The sequence below is a fragment of the Bos mutus genome, chromosome 13, assembly GCF_027580195.1.
Source record: "Bos mutus isolate GX-2022 chromosome 13, NWIPB_WYAK_1.1, whole genome shotgun sequence".
NCBI lineage: Eukaryota > Metazoa > Chordata > Mammalia > Artiodactyla > Bovidae > Bos > Bos mutus.
The window spans coordinates 7,126,691-7,152,209 of record NC_091629.1 but is presented as its reverse complement, the minus strand read 5'-3'; the positions used below and the strand labels follow the sequence as shown (position 1 = coordinate 7,152,209).

At 38.6% G+C, this 25,519-nt stretch overlaps 1 protein-coding gene across 15 annotated transcripts in view; it reads right to left on the bottom strand.

The window, feature by feature from the left end:
• Nucleotides 1-25,519, bottom strand: part of PARD3 (par-3 family cell polarity regulator) — a 579,453-nt gene that overhangs the window by 395,504 nt on the left and 158,430 nt on the right. The window contains exon 1 of one of the 15 annotated variants that reach the window (XM_070380968.1): nt 4,487-4,567. The exons of the other annotated variants lie outside the window; for them this stretch is intronic. Coding sequence (XP_070237069.1) covers nt 4,487-4,552 — 66 coding nt within the window. The 5' untranslated portion in view covers nt 4,553-4,567. Of the gene's footprint in view, nt 1-4,486; nt 4,568-25,519 lie in introns of those variants that run through there. 15 annotated transcript variants of the gene reach the window in all.

Sequence of the window (25,519 nt, the reverse complement as noted above, 5' to 3'; positions counted from 1 at the left end):
ACAAGAAATCCCCTTTACCACTACCAAACATTTAGTGTTACAGGAATTAAATTATTCCAACCTCCAGTGTTCATCATGGCAACAGCAAAGATGAAATGATGGGAATCTTATCTTGCTAAAAGTTGACCAATTGCTTTGCCTTTTTCCTCTAATTTCAAACCAGTATCTGATTTGTCACTTCCAATTTCCATTTATCCTTGTCCAAAATCATATTCAGTAAAACCAAGTACAGGGTAGAAGCCACGTTGAAATGTCTTCCTCCAAGTAACTGGACACACACTTAGGACCATCAGTGGAGCCGCCACACCCTCCTCCAAAGACAGGCACACAGAGCTCTTGTTACTCTACTCGTCCATTTCAGTTTTCCATCTCCCAAGTTTCTTACAGGAAATTTCACAGGAGGGATCACCATTTAAAGTTTTTTTAAGTCTATCATTTATATAACTATTAAAACCATTTTTTAAACCAATCAGAACATAGTTTCAACCAAATGAATCATCATCTTCTGGTAAGAAAATGAGAGGCACAAAGAAAAATATGGTCTTTTTAACTCACTAAAAGTAATGAGATTTGTTTAACTTAAATAAAGTAATACAAGATTGCCTGGAGAAGTATCAATAACCTCAGATATGCAGATGACACCACCCTTATGGCAGAAAGTGAAGAAGAACTAAAGAGCCTCTTGATGAAAGCAAAAGGGGAGAGTGAAAAAGTTGGCTTAAAGCTCAACATTCAGAAAACTAAGATCATGGTATATGGTCCCATCACTTCATGGGAAATAATGGGGAAACAGTGGTGGAAACAGTGGCTGATTTTATTTTTTTAGGCTCCAAAATCACTGTAGATGGTGATTGCAGCCATCAAATTAAAAGACGCGGAAAGAAGGTGAAGATGGCGGCGGCCAGGGCAGGGGTCCTGGGAGTCCGATGGCTGCAAAAGGCAGCCCGAAACGTGGTGCCGCTAGGTGCACGGACAGCCTCCCACATTACCAAGGACATGCTCCCGGGACCCTATCCCAAGACCCCAGAAGAACGGGCTGCCGCCGCCAAGAAGTATAATATGCGGGTTAAAAAAAAAAAAAATTAAAAGACGCTTACTCCTTGGAAGGAACGTTATGACCAACCTAGATAGCATATTAAAAAGCAGAGACGTTACTTTGCCAACAAAGGTCCGTCTAGTCAAGGCTACGGTTTTTCCAGTGGCCGTGTATGGATGTGAGAGTTGGACTATGAAGAAAGCTGAGCACCGAAGAATTGATGCTTTTGAACTGTGGTGTTGGAGAAGACTCTTGAGAGTCCCTTGGACTGCAAGGAGATCAAACCAATCCATCCTAAAGGAAATCAGTCCTGAATATTCATTGGAAGGACTGATGTTGAAGCTGAAACTCTAATACTTTGGCTACCTGATGCGAAGAGCTGACTCACTTGAAAAGACCCTGATGCTGGGAAAGATTGAAGCGGGAGGAGAAGAGGAGAAGAGGATGACAGAGGATGAGACGGTTGGATGGCATCACTGACTCAATGGACATGAGTTTGAGTACACTCCTGGAGTTGGTGATGGACAGGGAGGCCTGGCGTGCTGCGATTCATGGGGTCGCAAAGAGTTGGACATGACTGCGCGACTGAAGTGAACCGAACCATGACACTGCAATCATTCAACCTTCTAAAGGCAACCACATTTTGTATTGCCATTCTTTTAGTTACCCAGGTTATAAACTTAATATGTTGAGGACAGACAAAACTGACTGTTTGAGGGGATTTTGTTTTAATATCTTGAAAATTAGAAGTTAAAATATGTGCTTTAGAATGAGTTGCTGGAGTGGCAGTGCTAAACAGACGTACTTACATATTCTCTGTAAGATTATTATGAAGCATTTTACAAGTTCTATATCCAATTTCCATTTACTAAAACAGTTTATTCATTAAGAAAATTTTTGCTAATATGAGAATATGGAACACTATGTCTTGGAGATAGAATCTGTTCATACATGAAATTCATACCTGTCTTCAAAAAGAACTAAGGTAAATCAGTTTACCATAAAGTAAAATTAAGAGCATCAGTTAATATTCTGATGTCCAAAAGGAATAAGAAACCGCATTTTATAATAGAAAGAGCTTCAACTTCAGAGAACCACGTTTCTTTCAGCAGATCCTGGCCCCACCACCTTGGACTGCTTAACCCTGTCTATCCATGAAATGGAGTTAATAGTTTCTACCTCATGGGGATTTTATGAGGAGAAATTATATAGTAATTAATTCATCCTCTGGTTGGTAGGCTCTAGATACCCAAATATTAGCTTTTGTTCACATATAAATAAATACTACTTATCTATGTCTTTATAATGCACCCGACTGTGGATCAAAAGATCCCAGGCTCGCCTCCTGGCTGGTTCCGTGGGACAAGTGCTCTCTGGGCTTCCCAGGTGGCACTGGTGGTAAAGAACCCACTGCCACTGCAGGCCCCATAGGAGATGCAGGCTCGATCCCTTGGTTGGGACTGATTCCCCGGAGGAGGGCATGGCAATCCACTTCTGTATTCTTGGCTGAACAGTCCCATGGACAGAGGAGTCCGGCAGCCTACAGTCTATAGGGTTGCAAAGAGTTGGACAGACTGAAGCAACTTAGCAGACACACACATTTACGTATCAGTAAAATATAAAAATAAATGCTACAACGTTACTCAGTATCCTTTCCAAACTCTTGTGTCACTAACTGAACCCCAATTTTTCAGTATCTATTTGTCTCTGATTGGCTCTATGACTTCTTATAATTTCTTTTCATTTTCAAGGTCTGCTCAGAGAAGAATAAGGGACTCAGTTCTAGCCCACAGGTCAGCAGGTGAAGCCTTCCTAGGGCTTTGGAGATGGGCTTCACACTCATATTGCTGGAATGTGCGAGACGGAGCGACTACAGTTCTTTTGTGATTCTGGGAAGAACCAGCCTCGATGCTGAGGATGACAGAAAAGAAAGAATTGGGTCCCTCTTATTGAACATTATTGAATTCCATGATTAATGAAATAATCTCAGTCTATAGTTATGTCATTAATATATAATTTTTCATTTACTGATAGAATAAAAACAACTAACACTTTTCAAATGTTCACTGTAATTCATGTATTTCTTACTACAAAGTTATGCGGTAAGTATATCTCTTATCCCCACTTTAGAGACAGGTCAACCGAGGCCCAAAAAAGCCAAGTAACTTGTCCAGATGCACAGAAGTATTAACTTGATGAATCAAGATTAAGTTCAGGAAACTGGCTCTCAAGTCCACTCATTATTGTTAACCAATACTGTCTGTGGAACGAATAGCATTAAAACAAATTCAGACCATCAGTGATATTAATTGCTGACCAGAAACCCAAGATAACTTATTGTCCAATTATACTCAATTATGAGAGCTAGTTTAATTATATAAAGAGTTCTTCATCTGGTCACTATTGAAAACCATATGGCCAGATAGAAGATATAATGTCGAAAGATTTAATACCATTTTTCCTGTCTCAATAAACTCAAGAAAACACAGAGTTGTTTGCAGCAACTCTGTGCTGCAAATTATTTATTCCTAAAGTCTGAATTTTCACAAAGTGATTTTGATGCATAGTACACCTGGGAAGCTCTGCCTTGGGTTTTTATGGATGATGACCTTCACTTTTCAAATGGGAAAGGACAGTGGTACTTTCCTTTAAGAGTGTGTGTAAGTGCACAACACTAATTAGAGCACCAGAGTTGGTGCAAGGAAGACAACCTTCAAAAAATGTAGAATTCAAATAATCGTGATTATTGGCTTTTCCTAATTTGGCCCATTTTCTAGATGGCAAAAAAACAAAAATGAAAGTCAGGATTCAGCTATTGTTCCACTCTATCAAAAGGAAAATACCAGTCAAAGATTAAACAAAATCCCTTTAAAGTCCAACTGAACACATTCCACTGATCCTAGGGTCACCCCAAGGAAAAAGCAGGAAGGGGGCTCTTCATAGTGTGGGGGGATTCCAAAGTTCAGTCAACAGCCCCCTGCAGCGTGGGTGAGGGTTCCACCCATGAGGGTTCCACAATGGCCAGCCCTGTCAACACCATGGCACAGTATGAAAATTTCTACTTTGCAGAAAGTTTTGAACTATTTTTTTTTTCCAGAGATTGACAGATAGAGCTGTGCATTCTTGAAAATGATGTGAAAACAACACGAAGCACCCCTTGAGGGACATTTCTCTAATGGTCATTATAAGCATATGCAAAGAGGTTTAACCTTACAGAAAAGCACAGATAGTGACTAATTCCAAACACAGATTAAAAATCCTTAAAAACCAAGTCAGGTCATGACTTGACCCTTTGACAGGCAAGTGCAAAAACGTCCTGGGGGAAACCAGGTGAAGAGTTAGGGGTTGAGGAGTAAAATGTATGGTAAATACATTATTCAGGAAATGCAGTGAGAACGTCTGACCAAAAGCGGTAAAGTGGTGCAGAATGGATCACAGTGCAAAATTTACCTGTGTAATGTCAAAACGAAGAAGAGAAGCCGGTTTGGAACATGAGTTGTGTGTTTTCTTCTTCATATACTGCTTTTGCTTTTCCAATGCAAAATATCACGTAGAAGTCCCATGGTAGCTCATTTATGGTACTCTATCTGGAATCTAATTAAACAAATTAATCCAAGAGCTTTTGCAATTGGCATATCCACCCCACATCAGGCCAAACAACACACATGATGCTGATCAGATGGCTATAAAGCCAATATTGCTTTAAGACAATAACATGTCTTTAAATGTTTTCTGAATGTACTATATTAAGGGGTAAACTTTTTTAAAAATAAAATTCTGTAACTGTTCAGATACTTTCCGGATGCTTTTTTTTTTTTAATGTATTTTAGGGTAAAATTTAACTTCTCTATTTATAGTTACTTCCTCTATAAAGACTTGGAAATAAAGAGCACTATAGACTAGTTAAGAAAGATCGCTACACAGGAAACTAATAACAGGAAATGCAATTTATAGCTGCTAGCACAGTGCCCCACGCAAAGAAAACAAGAGGTTAATGAGAGCTTGTCGCGCCAACCTTCCCTGAAAACAGGGTTGCTAGTTAATGTGCGACAGAGAAAAAAGATATTCAACAGAATGTCAATATCAACCTTTGGAGCATAGTCCTATTATACCACGAACTGGTTTAGTATATGTTCTGAAAACAAACTCTGAACCTACTAAAAAAAAATTAAAAAACAATGTCAATATAGACAAGCACTCATGTCAAAAATAGTGATAAGAACTGGGACCATTTTTAATTAAAATAGTAACTAAATATGTGTGTGGCCATACATATGAGTGTTTGCTTGGGTGTAGCATCTATTATAAAAATTTAAATCCCCAAGACATTTCCAAAACAGTTTTAAACCTTAAGAAGTCTGAGTCCTTTGATAACATTTTCTTTTTACACTGATTTGACTTCACATTAAACAACTGGCCTAGATAGAATTTCAAACAGTCAGAGGCTAAACTCACCCTTAGAGTACTACCTCGAATCATTCATTAACACAAATACAGAGAGAAGCAAACATCAGTTATGTGCTTTGACAATTTAATCTAATTTTAAAATTTCCAATGGCTTTTAAAGTAGTAAGAGCATTATTCATTTAAATAATAAGATAAACATGGGAAGAGCAGAACCAGCAGTTACAGCTGGACACTAAGCTATCAATATTTTAGCAAGAAGCCTTGCACAACAGACTTAACTTGACATTTACAGATTTATGCTCCAGCCATCTGTCCTCAGATCCTAAGATGTGTGTCATTGTTGGAGGAGCTAGCCAGTAAGGACGAGTAGTTGACTCCCAAGTATAGTAGGTTCTGCCTGACAAAGAACTGATAGGTGGGCTAAAAGAGAAGGAAACCAACTATCTTCCATTTACTATGCATTTCTCTTCCTGTGGGACCATCAAATAGACATTGTACCTCTCCCTCCCTTCCAGAGTCTACCAGTCACCATCAGGACCAACCTTCCATCCTGCTAGCTACACTTCCTACTGAATAGAGGAGGAGTTTCAGGAACAGTCTTCCCAAAAAACTGCATTTTATCTGGGCTGGGACTATCTATCATTGGACAGAAGAGTGAAATCAAAATTCACCTAACTGAAAATACTAACTGAAGTTAGTATTACAGATGTGAATGACCTCCACTACCATAATCACACTTTGACAATCAACCAGTGCTGTAGGAATCATGCCATTATTGGCAAAAGAGACACCCTATGAAGAAGCTTGAATTCATTATGATTTTAAATACTTTTGTTATGAACTAAAACCTTGCTCAATTTGAAAGTGTCTACACAATAAAAACGGAGAAGGCAATGGCACCCCACTCCAGTACTCTTGCCTGGAAAATCCCATGGATTGAGAAGTCTGGTGGGCTACAGTCCATGGGGTTGCTAAGGGTCGGACACGACTGAGTGACTTCCCTTTCACTTTTCACTTTCATGAATTGGAGAAGGAAATGGCAACCCACTCCAGTGTTCTTGCCTGGAGAATCCCAGGGATAGGGGAGCCTGGTAGGCTACTGTCTATGGGGTCACACAGAGTCGGACACGACTGAAGCGACTTAGTAGTAGTAGTAGTAGTAGTAGTAGTATACAATGAAAAAGAAAATGTATATCCCTGCCAATTACACCAGGAAACATAAATCGTATCTTTAAATTTTTAAAGAAATAATAAAAGGGGGAATATTTTATTTTTAAAAAACCTTGGAGATTATTTTCATAAATGATACAACTCTGAGGTCTAAGGATAAGAATAACAACGTGACAATTAATAATATACTAACAGAGTCACGCAGCTAGGAGGTGGCAGAGCGGGAATGACCCACTCTGTTCTTCTCAGATGCAGCAATTTGCAAGTTAAAGAACAGAGAGACACTGGAGTCAAACTCTGAAGTTCTGTTCCAGAACTTGCTTGCTATTTGACTTCGGGCAATTAACCTCTCTGAACTTCAATTCCCTGAGCTGTAGGAAGGATGCACTCAAATGTCAATTGCCCAATGCCCTTCCTAACTTTTATTTCTAATAGTACTGAGTATGAAATACTTCAACTGACACAAGCAATTACAATTACAGTGTGTATTATTATCTCCAGATAAAAATGTTAATAAAGCCTTCCAAAAACAAAAAATCATTCCTTAGAATGTTTAATAATTAACAGGTATTAATATTCAAAGCTAAACTCACCATACTACTTTTCATACCATCTAAAAATGTATGAAAACTTTTAAAATGCCAGATAAACAGCCAGAGCCCTTCAGAACAAGACAAGACAGTAACACAACATTAGCCAAGTGCAAAATAAGAAAAGTTTTACTGCATTAATATTTAAACATCAGCATATGGAAACTATAGAGAAATGGAAAAATAATCCTACAGAAGAATGAGGGCAGGGGACAGGCTGATCTTACTACCACAAGAAAACTTAGATAGACAAGGTTTTGATTTTTAAATTATGAGGTAGAATATGATTCAAAATAAATATGCAATGCTATGTAATCCTGTATTATAAGTGACAGTAATTTTTTAAAAAGTTAATACAAGTCACCATCACTAAATGTTACCAGAACATGAAGAAAAGTTGTGGTATCAGAAAAAATGATGAAGCTAAGTTCTTCCCCACCTAAATGAGTGAGGATTAGCTGGCCCTTGGTTAACCAAGCCTTTCCTTACTACTCAGACAACTAGAAACAATAGACTACGTGTAAATATTTTCCATACCACTACTAAAGATTTCCTATGGAAATCTTGCTAAAATAAAAGCAGGAATAAGTGATTCTAATGCCACTAATACATATTCTTACTTTCCTCAAACAGGGACAAATAATAGGCTCAGATGAAGTTTTCTAAAAGTAGACAAACTAAACAACACACATGTATCTAATCATATAAAAATTTTCAGTCTTAAACTCCCAAAGCTGCTTCCTCACTTAGTTTTAGCCAAAACACTTGAAAATATTTTCAAAGTTTTACCTGTTGTTTGAGTTCCTTCATAAAAGAAAATACAGTAAGCTATGTTAGTTTCATAAACTACCACACAATTGCACTCATCTCACGCGCTAGTAAAGTTATGCTCAAAATTCTCCAAGCCAGGCTTCAGCAATACGTGAACCATGAACTTCCAGATGTTCAAGCTGGTTTTAGAAAAGGCAGAGGAACCAGAGATCAAATTGCCAACATCCGCTAGATCATTGAAAAAGCAAGAGAGTTCCAGAAAAACATCTATTTCTGCTTTATTGACTATGCCAAAGCCTTTGACTGTGTGGATCACAATAAACTGTGGGAAATTCTGAAAGAGATGGGAATACCAGACCACCTGACCTGCCTCTTGAGAAACCTATTACAGGTCAGGAAGCAACAGTTAGAACTGGACATGGAACAACAGACTGGTTCCAAATAGGAAAAGGAGTACATCAAGGCTGTATATTGTCACCCTGCTTATTTAACTTCTATGCAGAGTACTTCAAGAGAAACGCTGGGCTGAAGTTGGAATCAAGATTGCGGGGAGAAATATCAATAACCTCAGATGTGCAGATGACACCACCCTTATGGCAGAAAGTGAAGAGGAACTCAAAAGCCTCTTGATGAAAGTGAAAGAGGAGAGTGAAAAAGCTGGCTTAAAGCTCAACATTCAGAAAACAAAGATCATGGCATCCGGTCCCATCACTTCATGGGAAATAGATGGGGAAATAGTGGAAACAGTGTCAGACTTTATTTTGGGGGGCTTCAAAATCACTGCAGATGGTGTTTTCAGCCATGAAATTAAAAGACACTTACTCCTTAGAAGGAAAGTTGTGACCAACATAGATAGCATGTTCAAAAGCAGAGATATTACTTTGCCAACAAAGGTCCGTCTAGACAAGGTTATGGTTTTTCCAGTGGTCATGTATGGATGTGAGAGTTGGACTGTGAAGAAAGCTGAGCACTAAAGAATTGATGCTTTTGAAACTATGGTGTTGGAGAAGACTCTTGAGAGTCCCTTGGACTGCAAGGAGATCCAACCAGTCCATCCTAAAGGAGATCAGTCCTGGATGTTCATTGGAAGGACTAATGCTGAAGCTGAAACTCCAATTATTTGGCTACCCCATGCGAAGAGTCGACTCATTGGAAAAGACCCTGATGCTGGGAGGGATTGCGGGCAGGTAGAGAAGGGGACGACAGAGGATTAGATGGCTGGATGGCATCACCGACTCGATGGACATGAGTTTGGGTGAACTCTGGGAGTTGGTAATGGACAGGGAGGCCTGGCGTGCTGCAATTCATGGGGTCGCAATGAAGTCGGACACGACTGAGAGACTGAACTGAACTGAACTGATGTTAGTTTACAACACAGCTGAGCAATGTTTTCCTTCTCAGTGGTAAAGGTGGGCTACAAAGGACTATTCAGGAAAAATTAAGAAGCAATGGACTGTTTTTGTCTCCACTTAAAACTACAAAAGGTTATGAAGTTCCAGTCGTTTATTTTAAAGCTAGATGAATGTGAATAGAATCAGCACCTCTCTTCACATAGTAAAAATTTAAATCCTGGGATTCTATGAAAAGTTACACAGAAGTGTAACTTTTTAATTTTTTATCCTCAGGCATCAGGGAGTAAATGGAGCTACAAAGCTTGCCCGCAACCTGGGACCGAGGAATTGCTGGCTTACACCTCACCTGTTTTGATCAAAGTTAGATGCTTCAGGAATATTTCTGCTCTAAGAAGTTAGTGGAAACTCCACAGAGATTTTGTTTCTATGGGGTATGCCGTTTAGTCACTAAGTCATGTCCAACTCTTTTGAGAGCCCATGGAATGTAGCTTGCCAAGTTCCTTTCTCCATGGGATTCTCCAGGCAAGAATACTGCAGTGGGTTGCCATTTCCTTCTCCAGGGGATCTTCCCGACCCAAGGACTGAACCCACATCTCCTGCATTGTAGGCAGGTTCTTTACCATTGAGCCACTGGGGGAGCCCTTCACGGGATATACCTATCGACATTACCCATTTCAGAAATTAACATTTAGATATTGTCTGATCACACTGAGAACCCACAGAACTAAATCAAGTGTCTTGTGGATTCATCAACCATAGAAAAATCACCCTCGGCCAAGAAGACAGCACAGGAGCAAAAGTAAATACATCAGGCATTTATAGTCCTATGAATAGGAAAGTTTTTAAAAGTGTTTAATTGATTATAAGCTTGGCAAAGACATACTTAGAAGACTAAATTTTCTCCTCTGGAGAAGTTAAAGGAATAATATGGATTAATATTAACAGATTAATCATAATAACAGTGTAATTATGATGATGCTGTGATAATGTCAACAGCTAACATTAATGTACACACTTAATATGGGCTAAGCATTGCTCCCAGCCTTTTATGCATATAATTCATTTGGTCTTTATAACCCTGTGAGGCAGCACCAAGCACTGTACACCTTACTATAAAACATAAACAGGGACTTCCCTGGTGGTCCAGTGGTTAAGAATCCATGCTTCCATTGCAGGGGGCATGGGGTTCCACTCTGTGGGCAGGGAACTAAGATCCCTCATGCCGTTTTGCAAAATAAATAAATAAATAAATGCATAAAAATGAATAAATAAATAAGTAACACAATTACAAGACTTCCTCTTCAGTATGAGGTCGTAAAACTGAGCTGTGACCGAGTTAATCTTAGAATATCCAACATCATGTTCATAGTTTTTCTGTTCTGCTCATCATCTCTAACACAAGATCTGATAAAATGATTTTTTTCTGAAAAAAAAATTAATAAAATACTAGATGTCACAGTAAAAGTAAATGATGGTGAAGCTGTCAAATCTAATGATGCAATGTGATATAAAATTCATTTTGGTAGTAGAAATTTTTAACGATGATTTATTTCTATACTAAAGGAAGTATCTAATGTTTTCTGCCTTATGTAACATATTTTGTGGGGCTCGTTATATTATATACTGGTATTACAATTTTTGGATAAAATAGTCTCTCTGATGTACACCAGAAATTTCAAGGATCCATTATAGCTGTGGTTTAGAAGGAAATCAAAGTGTCAGCTTCAATGCAGTTTCTGGATTGAATTGCTTCGTGCATCCCCTTTTCATGAAACACTATCAAGAAGTGTAACCTTAACAGGGAGCTCGTCAAGAGGTCTTTTGATACTGTGAAGCCATTTGTTTTCTGGTTAGATAAGACTTGAATATTTCCATTTGGGATTAATATTTTTATTATAAGTAACTTCCTTTGTATTTGCAATCTTATTATGATAAGTCACTAATTATCATATAATATAATCCATCGTATATACGTTAACATTATAGACTAATATAATATATCCTATAAGAATTTAGACAATTTGCTTTTCTACTAAATCAGAATCGGTTAAGAGCAAGACAAGGAATAAGCACCGATTTTTCAAGCTCCAAAGGTGATTCTTATGTGTTGTCTTGAAGAAAGAAGAATTGGTTTTAAATGTGCTTGGAAGGTCCCTGGTAGCCTAGTGGTTAGGATTCCAGGCTTTTGCTGCCTAGGCCTGTATTCAATCCCTGGTCAGGGAACTGAGATCCCAGAGGCCACACAGTGTGTTAAACATCTTTATAATCATATATATATATGATATTAGGGCCTCCCCAAAGTTCAATGTATTCATTTCAATGGGAGTCCTTGGTAGAACACATTTATGACCAAAGGCACTATGGTTTCGGCACACAAGCTGGCTTAGGCACTGCACAGGAGAGGGCTACAGACCCAAAACAAAGTTGTCCCCTTGGCTTGCCTCTAGCCCCTCTTCCTACCCCAGGTCAACCCATTCTAACCTCAGAGAGGTGGCAGCTTATCTAACTTTCTCTCATCTGCTCTGTTCCTCTTTCAGCTTTTAAGAGCTCTTAATAGCCAAATCAGAAAAATCTTTAAAGAGGAATTCAAGTCCAATAAAACCAACCACAGAAACACATTGTATTCATGCCTTTACCTTTTAGGGCAAGACATTTTTGAAGATGACAATCTTACCAGAAGGAGTGGAGAAAAGAAAAAAAATGACAAAAGAATTTTTGGACCATAAAAATTAGAGGTGATCAGCTGGTGGCTGGTTTTCATCTCAGCCCTCTCCCCTACCCCAATTTCACGTGTCACTCCCTGACTGTGCTAATCAGAACTCTATTGAAGGAGACGGCTGTGTGAATTTATTGGAAACCAAAGAAATCACTACAGAAACAGTCTCCAAAACCAAAGAGGATTCTGTAAGCTGACCAGAGTCAAGATCTGAATACTAACACGTACAAATCCAAATTCAGACGCCTCTACGATCGTTTTAGTTTCAGTGCAACGAGTCACCGTAGTTTCTCCACATCCAACACATAAAAAGGAAAGGGACTGCGGTTTTCAACATCACACAACATCTAAAACAACTTGCAATCAATTAACGTTGTCAGCAGCAAAACTCAATTTTCTCCCCTGTGTGCAGAGGTGAACGCACAGGACAGATTGATAATTCCCGTGGAGAGTGTGGCTAACTGTTTCTAGGCAACCTTGCTCCATCATCTTCCCTGACAAAAACAAGGGAAAAGAGTCTGAGCTGTGGGCTGATGAATACTAATGACCAGGCAAAGAGGGGAGCTGCCTCACCGACTTTGGGGAGAGACACATAGGAGCAGCTTCCAGTTGTGAATTGTGCAGCTCCTACTACTGAACCCAAGCCTAACGATGAGGTTCCCTGTGACTGTCCATCCACATAAGTGGGACTCGTTCATGTACCTGATGTTTAGCTTAGCAAATGATTCCTGTGTGTTTTCTAGAAACTAACTTGGGGGAAAACCTTCTAAACATGTCCATTTATTTACTGTGGAATTTGTTTAATCCTCTTAGGAAAATTTAGACTGGTAACATTCTTAGATTAGTATCTTTGCCCAAGAGACCATTCCAGTCACAAGCACTGAACTATATGACAACACAGAAGCAAAATTTAAAACATTTCAAAAAGCTGGCCATGCTGGAAACGCCACGCAGCACAGCAGAAATGAATCCAATTTGAAAGGGAATCAAGGATGCCTGCCTCCTCACACCCTCTCCTTCGCTGCAAATCCATCACTCTCACTGCTCTTGTGAGTACCATTTTACGACTCATCTTCCCTGCCTGTGAAATGTGAAGGACAGATAACTTTTTCCAGTAAAAAGAACCCCCAGAACATTTTACTTTTTTTAAATATATGTGTTTAAAACTATATATATATATGTATGTGTGTGTGTGTGTATACATATATATGAAACAGTTTTATACTGTTCAGGGATATGAATCATTCATTTAATGTGTCAGTTGATACTAGAATAAAGTAAAAACTGTAACACTTCCTCAATACTTCAACTACTACTGAATAAAAATATCATAGAAAAATTTTTGAAAATGTTTGAAAATTTTAAAGGAAACTAATTTTTAACTGAATCACATTCGAGGCTCACTGCAGGTGTCGGGGGGATCTATTTAGAGGACTTTCTATAGAGTCTTTAAAATAACTAACATAAAAAATACACCCAATATTAATTAGTAAGTCTTCATTTTTTATTTTTAAAATTCTTAACACGTTATTTTTCTTGACTCAAATGAGAAGGCATTCCCATGCCAATGAACAATAAACTTACCCCAAAAGAGCAAGAGCAACTCAAATATTGCCAAGCACTATGCTTATGATTCAAACATCATTTCACTTTAACCTGACAGCGCTGAAGTAAGTTTAACTTATGTGGAAACTGAAGCTCTTAAGAGGTCATATGTCAATACTTGGTGGAGCTAGGATTCAAACCCGGGGTCTCTGTCTACACAGCCTGTGCCTTTAATTCACACTGATATTTGCAACTCTCCAAAGGCACTAAGTCCCTGAGGTAACGTACATGGTTTACATGTCTAAGAGTATTAGGATGCACACAAGTACATGTACTGGGCTTTCCGAGTGGCACTAGTAATAAAGAACCTGCCTGCCGATGCGGGAGACATAAGAGACAAGGGTTCAATCCCTGGATAGGAAGATCCCCTGAAGGAGGGCAAGGCAACCCACTCCAGTCTTCTTGCCTGGAAAATCCCATGGACAGGGAGCTTGATGGGCTACAGCCACAAAGGGCTACAGGGTCGCAGAGAGTCGTACACAACTAAAGAGACTTAGCACAGTACAGCACAAGTCAATGTATTAATCAGATTTTATGTGGGCAAAAAAATTTTATTTTTTTTCTGAATCAGTTCAGGCTGAATTCCTATTACTTACAAGTTCTAAGGTAGGGGAAGAGGAAGATATACCAGTTATATAAAATTTCAAGAGATTTGCTTAATCAGGAAAGCAAAATATTAAATAAACCACTTTAGCAACATCCTTCTCAATAAATACTAGTGTCTAAGTACTCTCAGGTAAGGGTGAGCCCCCCTCAACTCTGCCTTCCTGTCACTCATTCTGGATGACCTCAGTTTCCCCACCTGTGAAATAGGTGTGAACCCTGTGGAGATATTAAATGCAAAAAATAAATGTGAAGAGGCTAGTTCATTGCCAGACAGTAGATACTAAGTAAATAATACCTACCACTTTCACTAAAACTAATTTTAAATCTCCCAATTAAACATTCCAGATAGAATCTCAAAAAGCAATTTAACCCATTTGCTAAAAAGTGCAAAATGAAATTTCTTTTTTAAAGGCTGTATCTATTCCCCTATAGTTTTTACTGATCCTGGCTGTTATCCTTAAAATATATTCTAAAAACCTGAACTCTCCCATATTTAAATTCTTTAAGTCTGAAATCGTAATCACATACATAAAGCACATAAAGATTTACAAAGACAATAGACACATTGTACTGAGGACAGGGACCAAGCTTCAGAACAATGGCAGCTGCTAATCCAAGGAGACTTGCTGTTTGAATACAAATAAAATTGAATGTCATCAAGGAGGCTGACAGACTATTCAGCTTTGGAGATGGTTCCTCCTTATCTGACTTCAGTAATTCAACACATTTATCATTAAATTTCGAACAGAAAATGTAGAATATGATTAGGGTTTGAAAGTAATGTTTTCGCTGCAACTTTTTTTCCCCACAAAATATAGGTATCGTAAAAATTAAGCTTAGCTACTTGAGCTCATAATCACAAATATTCAAACTTTTTTTACTTCAATTCCTTTTAAAAAGCTGGTAATTTTAATAACTTAAATGTAGCATCTTTAAAATAAATTAACATGTTTGGGATTATTGGAAAAACATGTTCTAGAAAATTTTTTTGCTAATTTTTAAAGAAACCATTGCACTGAGTTTCAGATTTTCGTAAGTGGAAGAGAATAATACTGTAATTCAAGTTATTGTTTTAAATGTGGGAATACTGAGGCCTCAAAACACACATCAATTTGCCTTAATTTATACCCTGTCCTTCAACAGCAAATCTAGAACTAAGATCCAGGTCTCTGAGAAGCTAGGACTTGCTCTGCTGGTTTAGAGCTGAACCTGATGAAAATAGATTGTGAGAAAGAACCAGAAGGCTGGGAGCCTGGATGAGCAGTGGTGGACAGAAAGGATTTCACTTGGTTATGGATGAGAAAGAGAATCACACAATTATGACATTATGGGCAATCCTTCAAGTGCCTAAAAACTACTACTTAATATGTTTGACACAGAAACACACGTGAGTTGATTCATAGTCTTACTAAAAGGCATTCTTTGTAACACAGCAAGCTTTTTTCCCACTAGCTCTACAAAAACAGAAACGAAAGAATAGAAAGCTGATATTAACTATTAAAAAATTTACACCAAGCACCAAGGAATTCCCCAGTAGAAATATAAAGACTTGCTAGAAGTTTCATTATGTGAATTTATTGCCAATTCAGTTGTCCTAAAAGTTGTGCTATAAAACATATTGTCCTTTGCTGCTCCAAATCACATTTAAAAGAAAATAATAACTTTCTTAAGAGTGTTTCTGGAATTTTCTTCTATGCTCCACAGCCAAATCTCAGACCTTAAAGACACAGTGGCTGGCATTTTGCCCATTGTTCTCTATGCACTTTATTGTTCCTTTAAAGAAAAAGGAGAGGAAATCACATAGAAAACTGTTCTAGCATCAAGCTGCTCACATTTCCCCCTGAAGCCTTAGGAAATAATGTAAAAATCAGAAACAGTACAGAAATCTAACCTTACTCAGTGACTTCTGAGAACAAATACCCTCTCCTTTTACAGGCAGGAGTTTAAACGAATCAGGTGACTATTCTAATATATGTGCATCTCTACATGAAGAGCAGTAAGTCAAAGCACCCTATCATTATAAACCAATCAGTGCAGCCAGACAATGGACAGACGGCAGAGGCACCCTCACTGCTCACCGATGGTGCCCTACATCACATGTGCAAGACGAGAGGTCCTTGCGCCAGCACTCACTCTCCTCTCCCCCTCAGTAAGGAACTCTGGTCTTGAGCTGAGCTTACCTGGCAGCAAGTTGTTCCTCGTCGGCCCTCTAACTAGAGCAGAAATAAAAACAGGAAAGCTATTTGGTATATCAAAAAAAAAACATCCTAAAAGGGAAATCAGGCGCCCTTCTTTCCTCCTGATGCCTAGAATGTGGACCTAATGGTTGACACTCAAGCAACCCCTCTGGACCACGAGGTTGACAGTCTGAAGATAACACTGAAGTGAGTCAGGCACCTGGTTCTCTGCCTCTGGAGCTATCACACAAATCAGTTCTGGGATGCAGACTGCTTGACTGCTTTACCTAAGAGGGAAATAAACTTTTAGCATGTTTAAGACCCTGCTGTTATTTGGGGAATCAGGGGTTGTATAGTGCCACGCTTAATCCTAACTAACAAAGTCAGAAAGTGAAAGTGAAGTCGCTCAGTCGTGTCCAACTCTTTGTGACCCCATGGACCCCATGACCCTACCAGGCTCCTCTGTCCATGGGATTTTCCAGGCAATAGTACTGGAGTGGATTTCCATTTCCTTCTCCAGGGGATCTTCCCGACCCAGGGATCAGACCCGGGCCTCCTGCGTTGTAGACAGACATTTTACTGTCTGAGCACTAGGGAAGTCATAATTATGAAAAGAATGATACAGAGGTCTCAATTTTTGTTTTAATGAGATGAAATATAAATCCAGTATAAGCATATGCCAGTAAAACAAGACACTGAGGAGAAAAAACAAAGTTGACTTTGCAGAACAGACAGCCAAAGCAAATTCCTCCTCAAGGCACAGCAGGAAGGCCCTGTTCCACTGCCAAGTTCAAAGACACACGTGCTCCCTGCTTTCCTTTGGGTTGTATTTTGTTTTCAGCCTTTGGATAAAGAAGTGAGATTGCTGGCGAAATCACTTCAGGGGTGGTTTCTATCATGTAGAATCTCTAGCTCTTCCTTTCCTCTGCCTCCTTGAATATCCCATCATACAGTTAATCCGACCAGCCTTCGAAATTGAGGAAATGGAGTTCAATCAATCTGCTTTTAGACAGAGTTAAGAAATAGACAGTAAAAAACATAATTAGGAAATCTTGTCTTCCAGAGGTCGTTACACAGATGAAATATGAGAATATATGCGAATCCACTTGGTAAACACTAAAGTACAATACAAATAGTATTAGCATTGATTCTATGCTAAACTCATCAGGAGAGGGGAAAAAGGACATTTTCTACCAGAAGGAGAGTGTGCTTTACAGTTTTCTATCACTTTAATTCTTCAAAAGTTTCCATAAAATTGATGTCTTCTTTAAAAAAAATCAATGCAAATTAGGAATTAATTTTAATTCTAGCATCTCCACCAGTTTAACATACATCAATAATGCTACTATTCTGGGGTATTTAATTATTACAGCCTCTGGTATACATGAGTCATGCACTATGATAAATTCTTAGGATCACTCAGGTTAGAAAATCTATGCTTGATCCACAAATTTGATGACACAAAACTGACTGGCATGTCCTCCTGGCTCTTCAAGCTATGAGATTTCAAACTACTATTTCTTCCTGGTCCAAAGCAGACATGAATTTGTTGCTGTGAGACACTGTAAGTCAAAAGGGCAACCCATCATGACTGCCTTAGAGACTGAAATCTTATCCTCCTCCTTGTCCATGCAGACATAATACCCCTACTGCTTGCTAACATGAAGAATGACTACTGATGTTACCTCAGGAAACCCAGTGCAAAGACTCTAGTCTAGTAAGCCAGAGACAACTATATGCCTAAACACCCACTGTCTATAACACACTTCACAAGACGCTGCAACTTCTCTAAGCTAAAGCCCAACCGTGTAAAACAAGGGACAGCATCTACGATGAAGGGCATTCAGAGGCCAGCTCCTTGCTCCCACTATACTTTCTCAAGTGATCGTGTGCAGCTCCTTCAGGAAGACAGCAACATGGTACCCAACTCATGCCAATAATTCACAATAAAACAAATGTCATCTGCCTCAACAAGTTTTCACGTGTCTCTACAATGTATGTGCACTTTGTTGAAAGACACTTCTTTTTAGAAAATTTTCCTTTATTGCAGTACAACCTCTTGCTTTTGCAGTCAAGATGCCATCTAATGACAGTATCGTAATGAAACTGACAAATATGTATAATATTATACCTAGATTAGCACTTGATATTTGTTCATCATATGAACTAAAAATCTTTAGGTTAATTGTACATCAAGATCTTATCAAATTCACATAATAATGAACTGCTATTATACTGCCAGCTCCTGAAATGGTCATCTGGTCACTGTGTTTTTCCCATTGATTTGATGATTTCTCGCAAATACAATAGGTTTTTGAAAATAAGTCTGCTTCACCTTTTGCTGTTACACTCAACGTGCATTTTGACTCCTATGCTTCATTCTCACTAATACAAAAAAAAAGAAAAAAGAGGCACCCTCCCATTCACCATTATCTGTAGATGTCATTAATACACTGCTTAGCTAATTCTTCCAGATCATTAAAAAATACATACACATTACCCTGTGGGTCTCTTCAATTTGATATGTTTTCAATAATCATTATCTCTTTGGATAATTCATTATACATTTACCATTTCTTATCCAATTCAGTTAATTCAGTACATAAGATTTCAAAAAACACTGTTTTCTTAAAATCATGATATTTAACATATATAGCCTTTTTAATCAAGTAATTGTATAAAGCTATCAAGGAAAGCAATCAGGTTTTTGTGTGATGATTGCTGCTTTAAAGTCTTTGGTTCTGTTTCCATTATCTTGTAGATATTTACACATTCTTGTTAATGTTATTTCATCAGTCTATTAGGAACTGAAATTAAACTAACTGGATGATAATTTTTCTTTTTAAAAACAATCTACTATATTTCCCCTGGTAATTCTTTATTATTTCTAATACAAAAGCCCACCACTTTTTCTAATATTCCTTTTTCGGGGCAAAACTCTGAAAGCCTAGGAACAGCACCAACTCTAAGAGCAGTAAAAAAAGGTGACTGTGGCAGCAGGTGGGATCTCTGGCTACTGAGCACACACACTTCTCACCCCTCAAATCTCCCACCTGCATTGCTTACAGTCCTGAAGGTTATTACCTTTCACAAAATCCTGTATTATAGTTTAGATAATTTTTAAAATGTGCAAAACCATGAAAATAGTTTCCTAGAGGGGAGGGTGGGCGCATTTGCTCATGTAAGCCTAAACTAACTTTAGAGGACACACACACAGCGGGGAGCCTTCCAGGAAGGCACTGAAGGGCTTGAGGATGGTGGTGGCAATCATACCTTTTTAATTTTGAGCTGTATGGACAAACACAGACAGCATATTAAAAAGCAGAGACATCACTTTGCCAACAAAAGTCCATGCAGTCAAAACTATAGTGTTTCCAGTAGTCATGTACAGATGTGAGAGTTGGACCATAAAGAAGGCTGAGCACTGAAGAACTGATGCTTTCGAACTATGGTGCTAGAGAAGACTCCTGAGAGTCCTTGGACAGAACGGCGATCAAACCAGTTAATTCCAAGGGAAATCAACCCTGAATGCTCATTGGAAGGACTGATACTAAAGTTGAAACTCCAATACTTTGGCCACCTGATGCGAACAGCCGACTCACTGCAAAAGACCCTGATGCTGGGAAAGATTGAAGGCAAAAGGAGAACAGGATGGCAGAGAAGGAGATGGTTGGATAGAGTTGCCGACTCAACAGACATGAATTTGAGCAAACTCCAGGAGATACTGGAGGACAGGGGAGCCTAGGTGCTGCAGGACATGGGGTCGCAAAGAGTAAGACACGACTTGGTGACTGAATAACAACAACAAATGGAAATAGCACTTATTCAAAAAATTCAGGTTACCATTCCAGACCAAGACAATCACAATCCTCCACAAGATGTTTATCAGAATTTTTTTAAGAAACTATTTTCCCTTAAATTGCATAATTCAGGGACTGGTGGTCCAGTGGTTAAGACTCCATGCTTCCACTGCAGGGAGTACTTGGTCACAAGGAAGATCCCACATGCTACACAGTATGACCAAAAAAATTAATTTACAAAAATTCCATAATTCATATAGAAATAATAAATATATGAAGATAAAGATATAGAAAAGAAGTATTTAAAAACACAACTATAAAAAAAAAAAAAACAACTATAAAAGAAGTAATCACTCCATAGAAACCTGACCGTTGTCTTTGCAATAATTACTTGATTACAGGAACTCAGTGCCAAGGACTTGGAAAAGTACCAAGAAATCTAGTAGGATGAAAGAGTAGGAAGAGACCTCAGACCATTCTCATCAAACCTTGGGTTTCTCCTTGGGCTAATCCTAAATGAAAACCATTTCCTCAGCTTCTGGAATTATCTACCTATACAGTTCTCTTAATGAAGAGGAGAGGAGGGGAGAAGGAAGCAGGAAAATGGGGAGACAACTCTAAGATGTACAACTCAGTACATGGGTGGTTGTGTTTGTTCCCTGCACAGAAAATTGCCAAATCCATGTATATGAGTCACCCAAGTTTTTAAAATGTTATATTATTATAATGATCTTCATCTCAAAAAAAAAAAAAAAAAAATGGATTTTGCTCCTAAACTCAGCTATAAAAAGAAGGCTTAGTGCTATCTCAAGGACAAAAAAGAAGAATCATCATTTTTTCCAAGGAATTCACATGTCATGGCCTAGACGCCTTTTGCACCTTTCCAAATGAAGGATGAGTTGTGTATCACAGTCACTGTGCTGGCGGGGACAAAGTTCTGTTTTATACACAGGGATATGCAGAGTGTCAGGGCAACTCTATTCATGCTTCCCACGTGCTCATGCTTCCCTACATCTTCAGAGTTTTGTGCAAACATTATGTAAAACCATGAGTGGTTAGCAGTACAAAGATTTTATATGGGTCAATAAGGGTAATCACTGCACAGATCAGTGTGAGTAAGTGGCCTGAGATCATTTCCACTAGCGCTTCAAAAGCAGCTCAGGGCTGGCTCGTGGGCATTTTAATGGTGTCACAACACTCTGCTGGTACAGTTTCAAATTTATTAATCAGTTTTGAAAACGAGGGGCCACACTCTGATTCTGCATTGCAACCTGTCACCTGTGGAGCCAGTCCTGCCTGCTTCTCAAGGTGTGGTCTCAGCAGCATCAGTGCCATCCGGAGTACAGGTGAGATGCAGCATCTCAGCCTCCGAGGAAGACCTGGCGAACTGACTGCATGTGAACAAGATCCCTCCAGGAGTAATGTGCACGTTAAAGTCTGAGGCGTATTGCTCTGGCAGAAGTAATTCTACATGAACATACAAAGTTCCTTCAAAATCCTGTGCTATGGAGGATACGTGACAAATGGGTCAGTTCCTCTGAGCTTAATGTGATTAATCAAGTATTCTGTTTTGCAGAAACCAATAGAAGAAGGTTGATTAAGCAGAGCTGGTCTATCCTTCCCTTTGCCCCAAGAAAAGCCAATTCATTTAACAAGAGCTTCAGATCACATTTTTAAAGTGTTGCACTGTTAGAAGACTTACCCATATTCCCCACCCCACCCTGCCCAAAATCATATGTCAAAACCCTAACTTCTAGTACCTCAGAATGTGACTGTATTTGAAGAGTCTTTAAAGAGGTAATTAAAATAGGTCCTATGGGTGGGTCCTAAAGCAGTATGACTGCTGTCCTTATAGGAGGAGGACACACACATAGGAACACCTAGGACAGAACATTCAAAGAGAGCCAACTATGAACGCCTCCTACATTCTAGGCAGCACAGAAGGAATTTCACTTAAATAACCTTATTAACCCTCAATCCCGTGACATGGATATAATAATGCATATTTTTCAAATAAAGAACTAAACAGAGGAAACAACTGGTCCAAAGTGATGCAAAAGGGGCAGAATCATAGAATGAACCTTCCCCAGGACCCTGGACATTGCCCTGGTTTCTTCACATTCCACCTTCATTCAGCACTGAATACCTTCATTCAACGGTGAATACCTACACTGGGCCAGAAACTGCTCAGATCCTACAGGTGCCAACGTGAACAAAATGAAACTGCATCACACTGTAACCTTTTGAAAGAAGCAAGTAGTGAGAAAGACACAAGTATTTATTAACGTGGTTTTAGGCAAAAATGTTATAGATTAGAGAGTATGAGGCATGGGAGGAAAATAAAAGCTATAAATGAGGGAAATGATGGATTATGGAAAACTAATGTTTGCATTATAGCAGTTTATAGTATAATCAAATAAGAATAAATCCTGAACTTTCTTGAAAATAAATCATTAAACACAGATATCAATATTGACAAATATATAGATACAGGCAGATATTCATGTCCACATCTGCATATGAACATCCATAGGTAAAGGTTTTATAAAAATTCAACAAATAGTTCTTAATGGAGCACTACTTTGTATTAGGTGTATAACATAATCAATGTTACACTGACAGGCACAAATAAACCATACTAACTTTCACCATAGAGTTAATACATATTTTTATAGTATAGAATGTGTATCATTTTTAACCATCTATTTAGATTAACTACTGCACACAACACACACACCTTCCAGCATCGAAACCTATAAATCACTGAATACCTCAGAGCTATTAGAAAACATTAATTCAATTCCTCGAGCTAAATTACATTTCAGCATTTCCATCAATGGACTTGAATAGAACCTTGAGATGATTAATGTTTCATCAGTGATTATCCCGACAGCAGAACAGAGAGAATGCCATCTCGAATTTAGAATGTTAGCTCAGCGCCACTGAGGAAGTGCTGGCCTGAGCCATCATCTGTAAGGAGCATTATTATTATTCAAATTTAGTAAAAATTTTGAAAAAGTTTAACTTATTTAGGAATCATTTCTGTCATTTAAGACTCGATATTTGTTTTCTTGCAGGAAGCCAAGAGACTGGAGATTGTAAGAATCCTTCAAAATTTCATGGCTTAAAAAAAAGATGAATAATTCTTCTGTGATCTGGGCCCCAGAAAGGAGGACTAGGGCATGGTTTTACAAGCTTCTGCTACTTAGCTGTTTGAAGCTGAACCATTTCTCATGGATTTATATTTATTACAGCCTACAATTATGACTTACGCCTTTTCCCAAACAGACTGCTGCTGCTGCTGCTAAGTCACTTCAGTCGTGCCCAAACAGACTACAGCCTCCCTTTCAGCTCTCAGACAGCAAAGAGGTTTATTACTTCAACAGTCGATCGCATGTCCTGAGAACAATGCCAAGCACTGGGAACGTGTGCGGCTGGTAAAGACTGTCCCGTCCAAGACGGCTACATGAAAGACCTAGCTTGTTGTCATCAATTTGTAAAAACAATGTCTTTGAAATGACCCACAATTCATACTTAATGGCTACTACATTTCAACTCCTATTTCCAACTTGTACTGGAAAGCTTCAATAGAATAGTACACAGGCAGCTCTGTCATAAGGAAGTGTACTTGGGTGGATTCTGAGGCTCATTTACACAAATACATCACTGAAGCCTGGGTAAAAAGCTCCTCAACTCTCCTCTTATACAACTTTGCTAGAAAACAGAAAAACCCGAGAACGAGCAGTAAGTGATGCCAACAGTTAGAGACAGGGCCATGAAGTTCCTCTGAAGGCAGATGGGGACAGTGAAAAGACATGGCCCTAAAATAAGTCAGATTTGGGCTTTTATCTTAACACTGGCCTTTTGAATGCAGGGCATCTTGGCCCAGCAGCGCTTGAAAGTTTAGTTTCTTCAGATCAGCACCATGGAGTTATTTGCCTGTTGAATAAACAGCAACATTTAAAACACCTAGGACAGAGCCAAGCGAATAGCAGACCAGAGTGAAGGACAACAGTAAAGGACACTGTCATCACCATCATTATTATTCAGTTCTTTATCCAAGTCCTGTGGCCCAGGAATATATGAAAACTACTGAAGACTTCAAAATCAAAATATCCCCTAAAAATGACTCAGACCATCACTGGTGAAATTCTCCACTCCTCATTCTAGTTTTAAAGTCAAATCAGCCTTGATTAAATTTTTTAAAGTCATTCTTGTCAAATGGGGGAAAGGGAAAGAGATTTTTCTCTCAGCATAGCAAAGATTAATCAACTGAACATACGAAATATAATACAATAGAAATTTCTGCTGCGAAATATTGGCTTAAGTATTCACAGAATATTCAGAGTCTTAAAGAAACCCTTCAGAAATTTAGAAATAAAAGATTTTTTCGCTTCCAACTATAACTTCTGAAATCTACTAAAAAGTAGTACAAAACATGGCTATACTCCATAAAGCACCCTACAAGGTATGATGTCTCCAAGTTGGTTAAATTTCAAGTTGATTTCATGACATTTTCTCCTTTATCCTCATGCATACCCAATGGCATTTCAAATACCAATTATGGTGTTGGTGGTGATGGTGGTCAGAATTACCCATCTAAAATATTTCAAGGAAGGAGAGTGTGTCACCATAACTAAGTCACTTTTTAAAATAAAAAGTAAAGTTTATTATAGTGTAGTGTAATAAGTTTTAAGTATTATAGCATGAAGAAGGCAATGGCACCCCACTCCAGTGCTCTTGCCTGGAGAATGCCATGGACGGAAGAGCCTGGTGGGCTGCAGTCCATGGGGTCACCAGGTGTTGGATACAACTGAGCAACTTCACTGTCACTTTTCACTTTCATGCATTGGAGAAGGAAATGGCAACCCACTCCGGTGTTCTTGCCTGGAGAGTCCCAGGGACGGGGAAGCCTGGTTGGCTGATATCTATGGGGTCGCACAGAGTTGGACACAACTAAAGCGACTTAGCAGTGTGGTGTAATAAGTTTTTCCATTGAAACATTCAAATTCTTCCATTGAAACATTCAAGACAAAGTAAAATTTTATTTTTCACTTTGTTACCTCAACTAGAGCTCATTATTTAGGTCAAAAAATATTCTGCCTTGGTTTTTGCATTAGAATTACTGCAGTTTTCTTCTTCCTCTTCTTGCTGAAATATCAAATAGATGAGGATAGAAACTTAATTTTATCCTTAATTTTTTTTCCATGAAAAAGAAAAAAAAGTGAGTGTTCCAGTCACTGCTTTTGTTCCTGAGCCCTAATTCCAGTTAAACCCTGTACAGTCAAG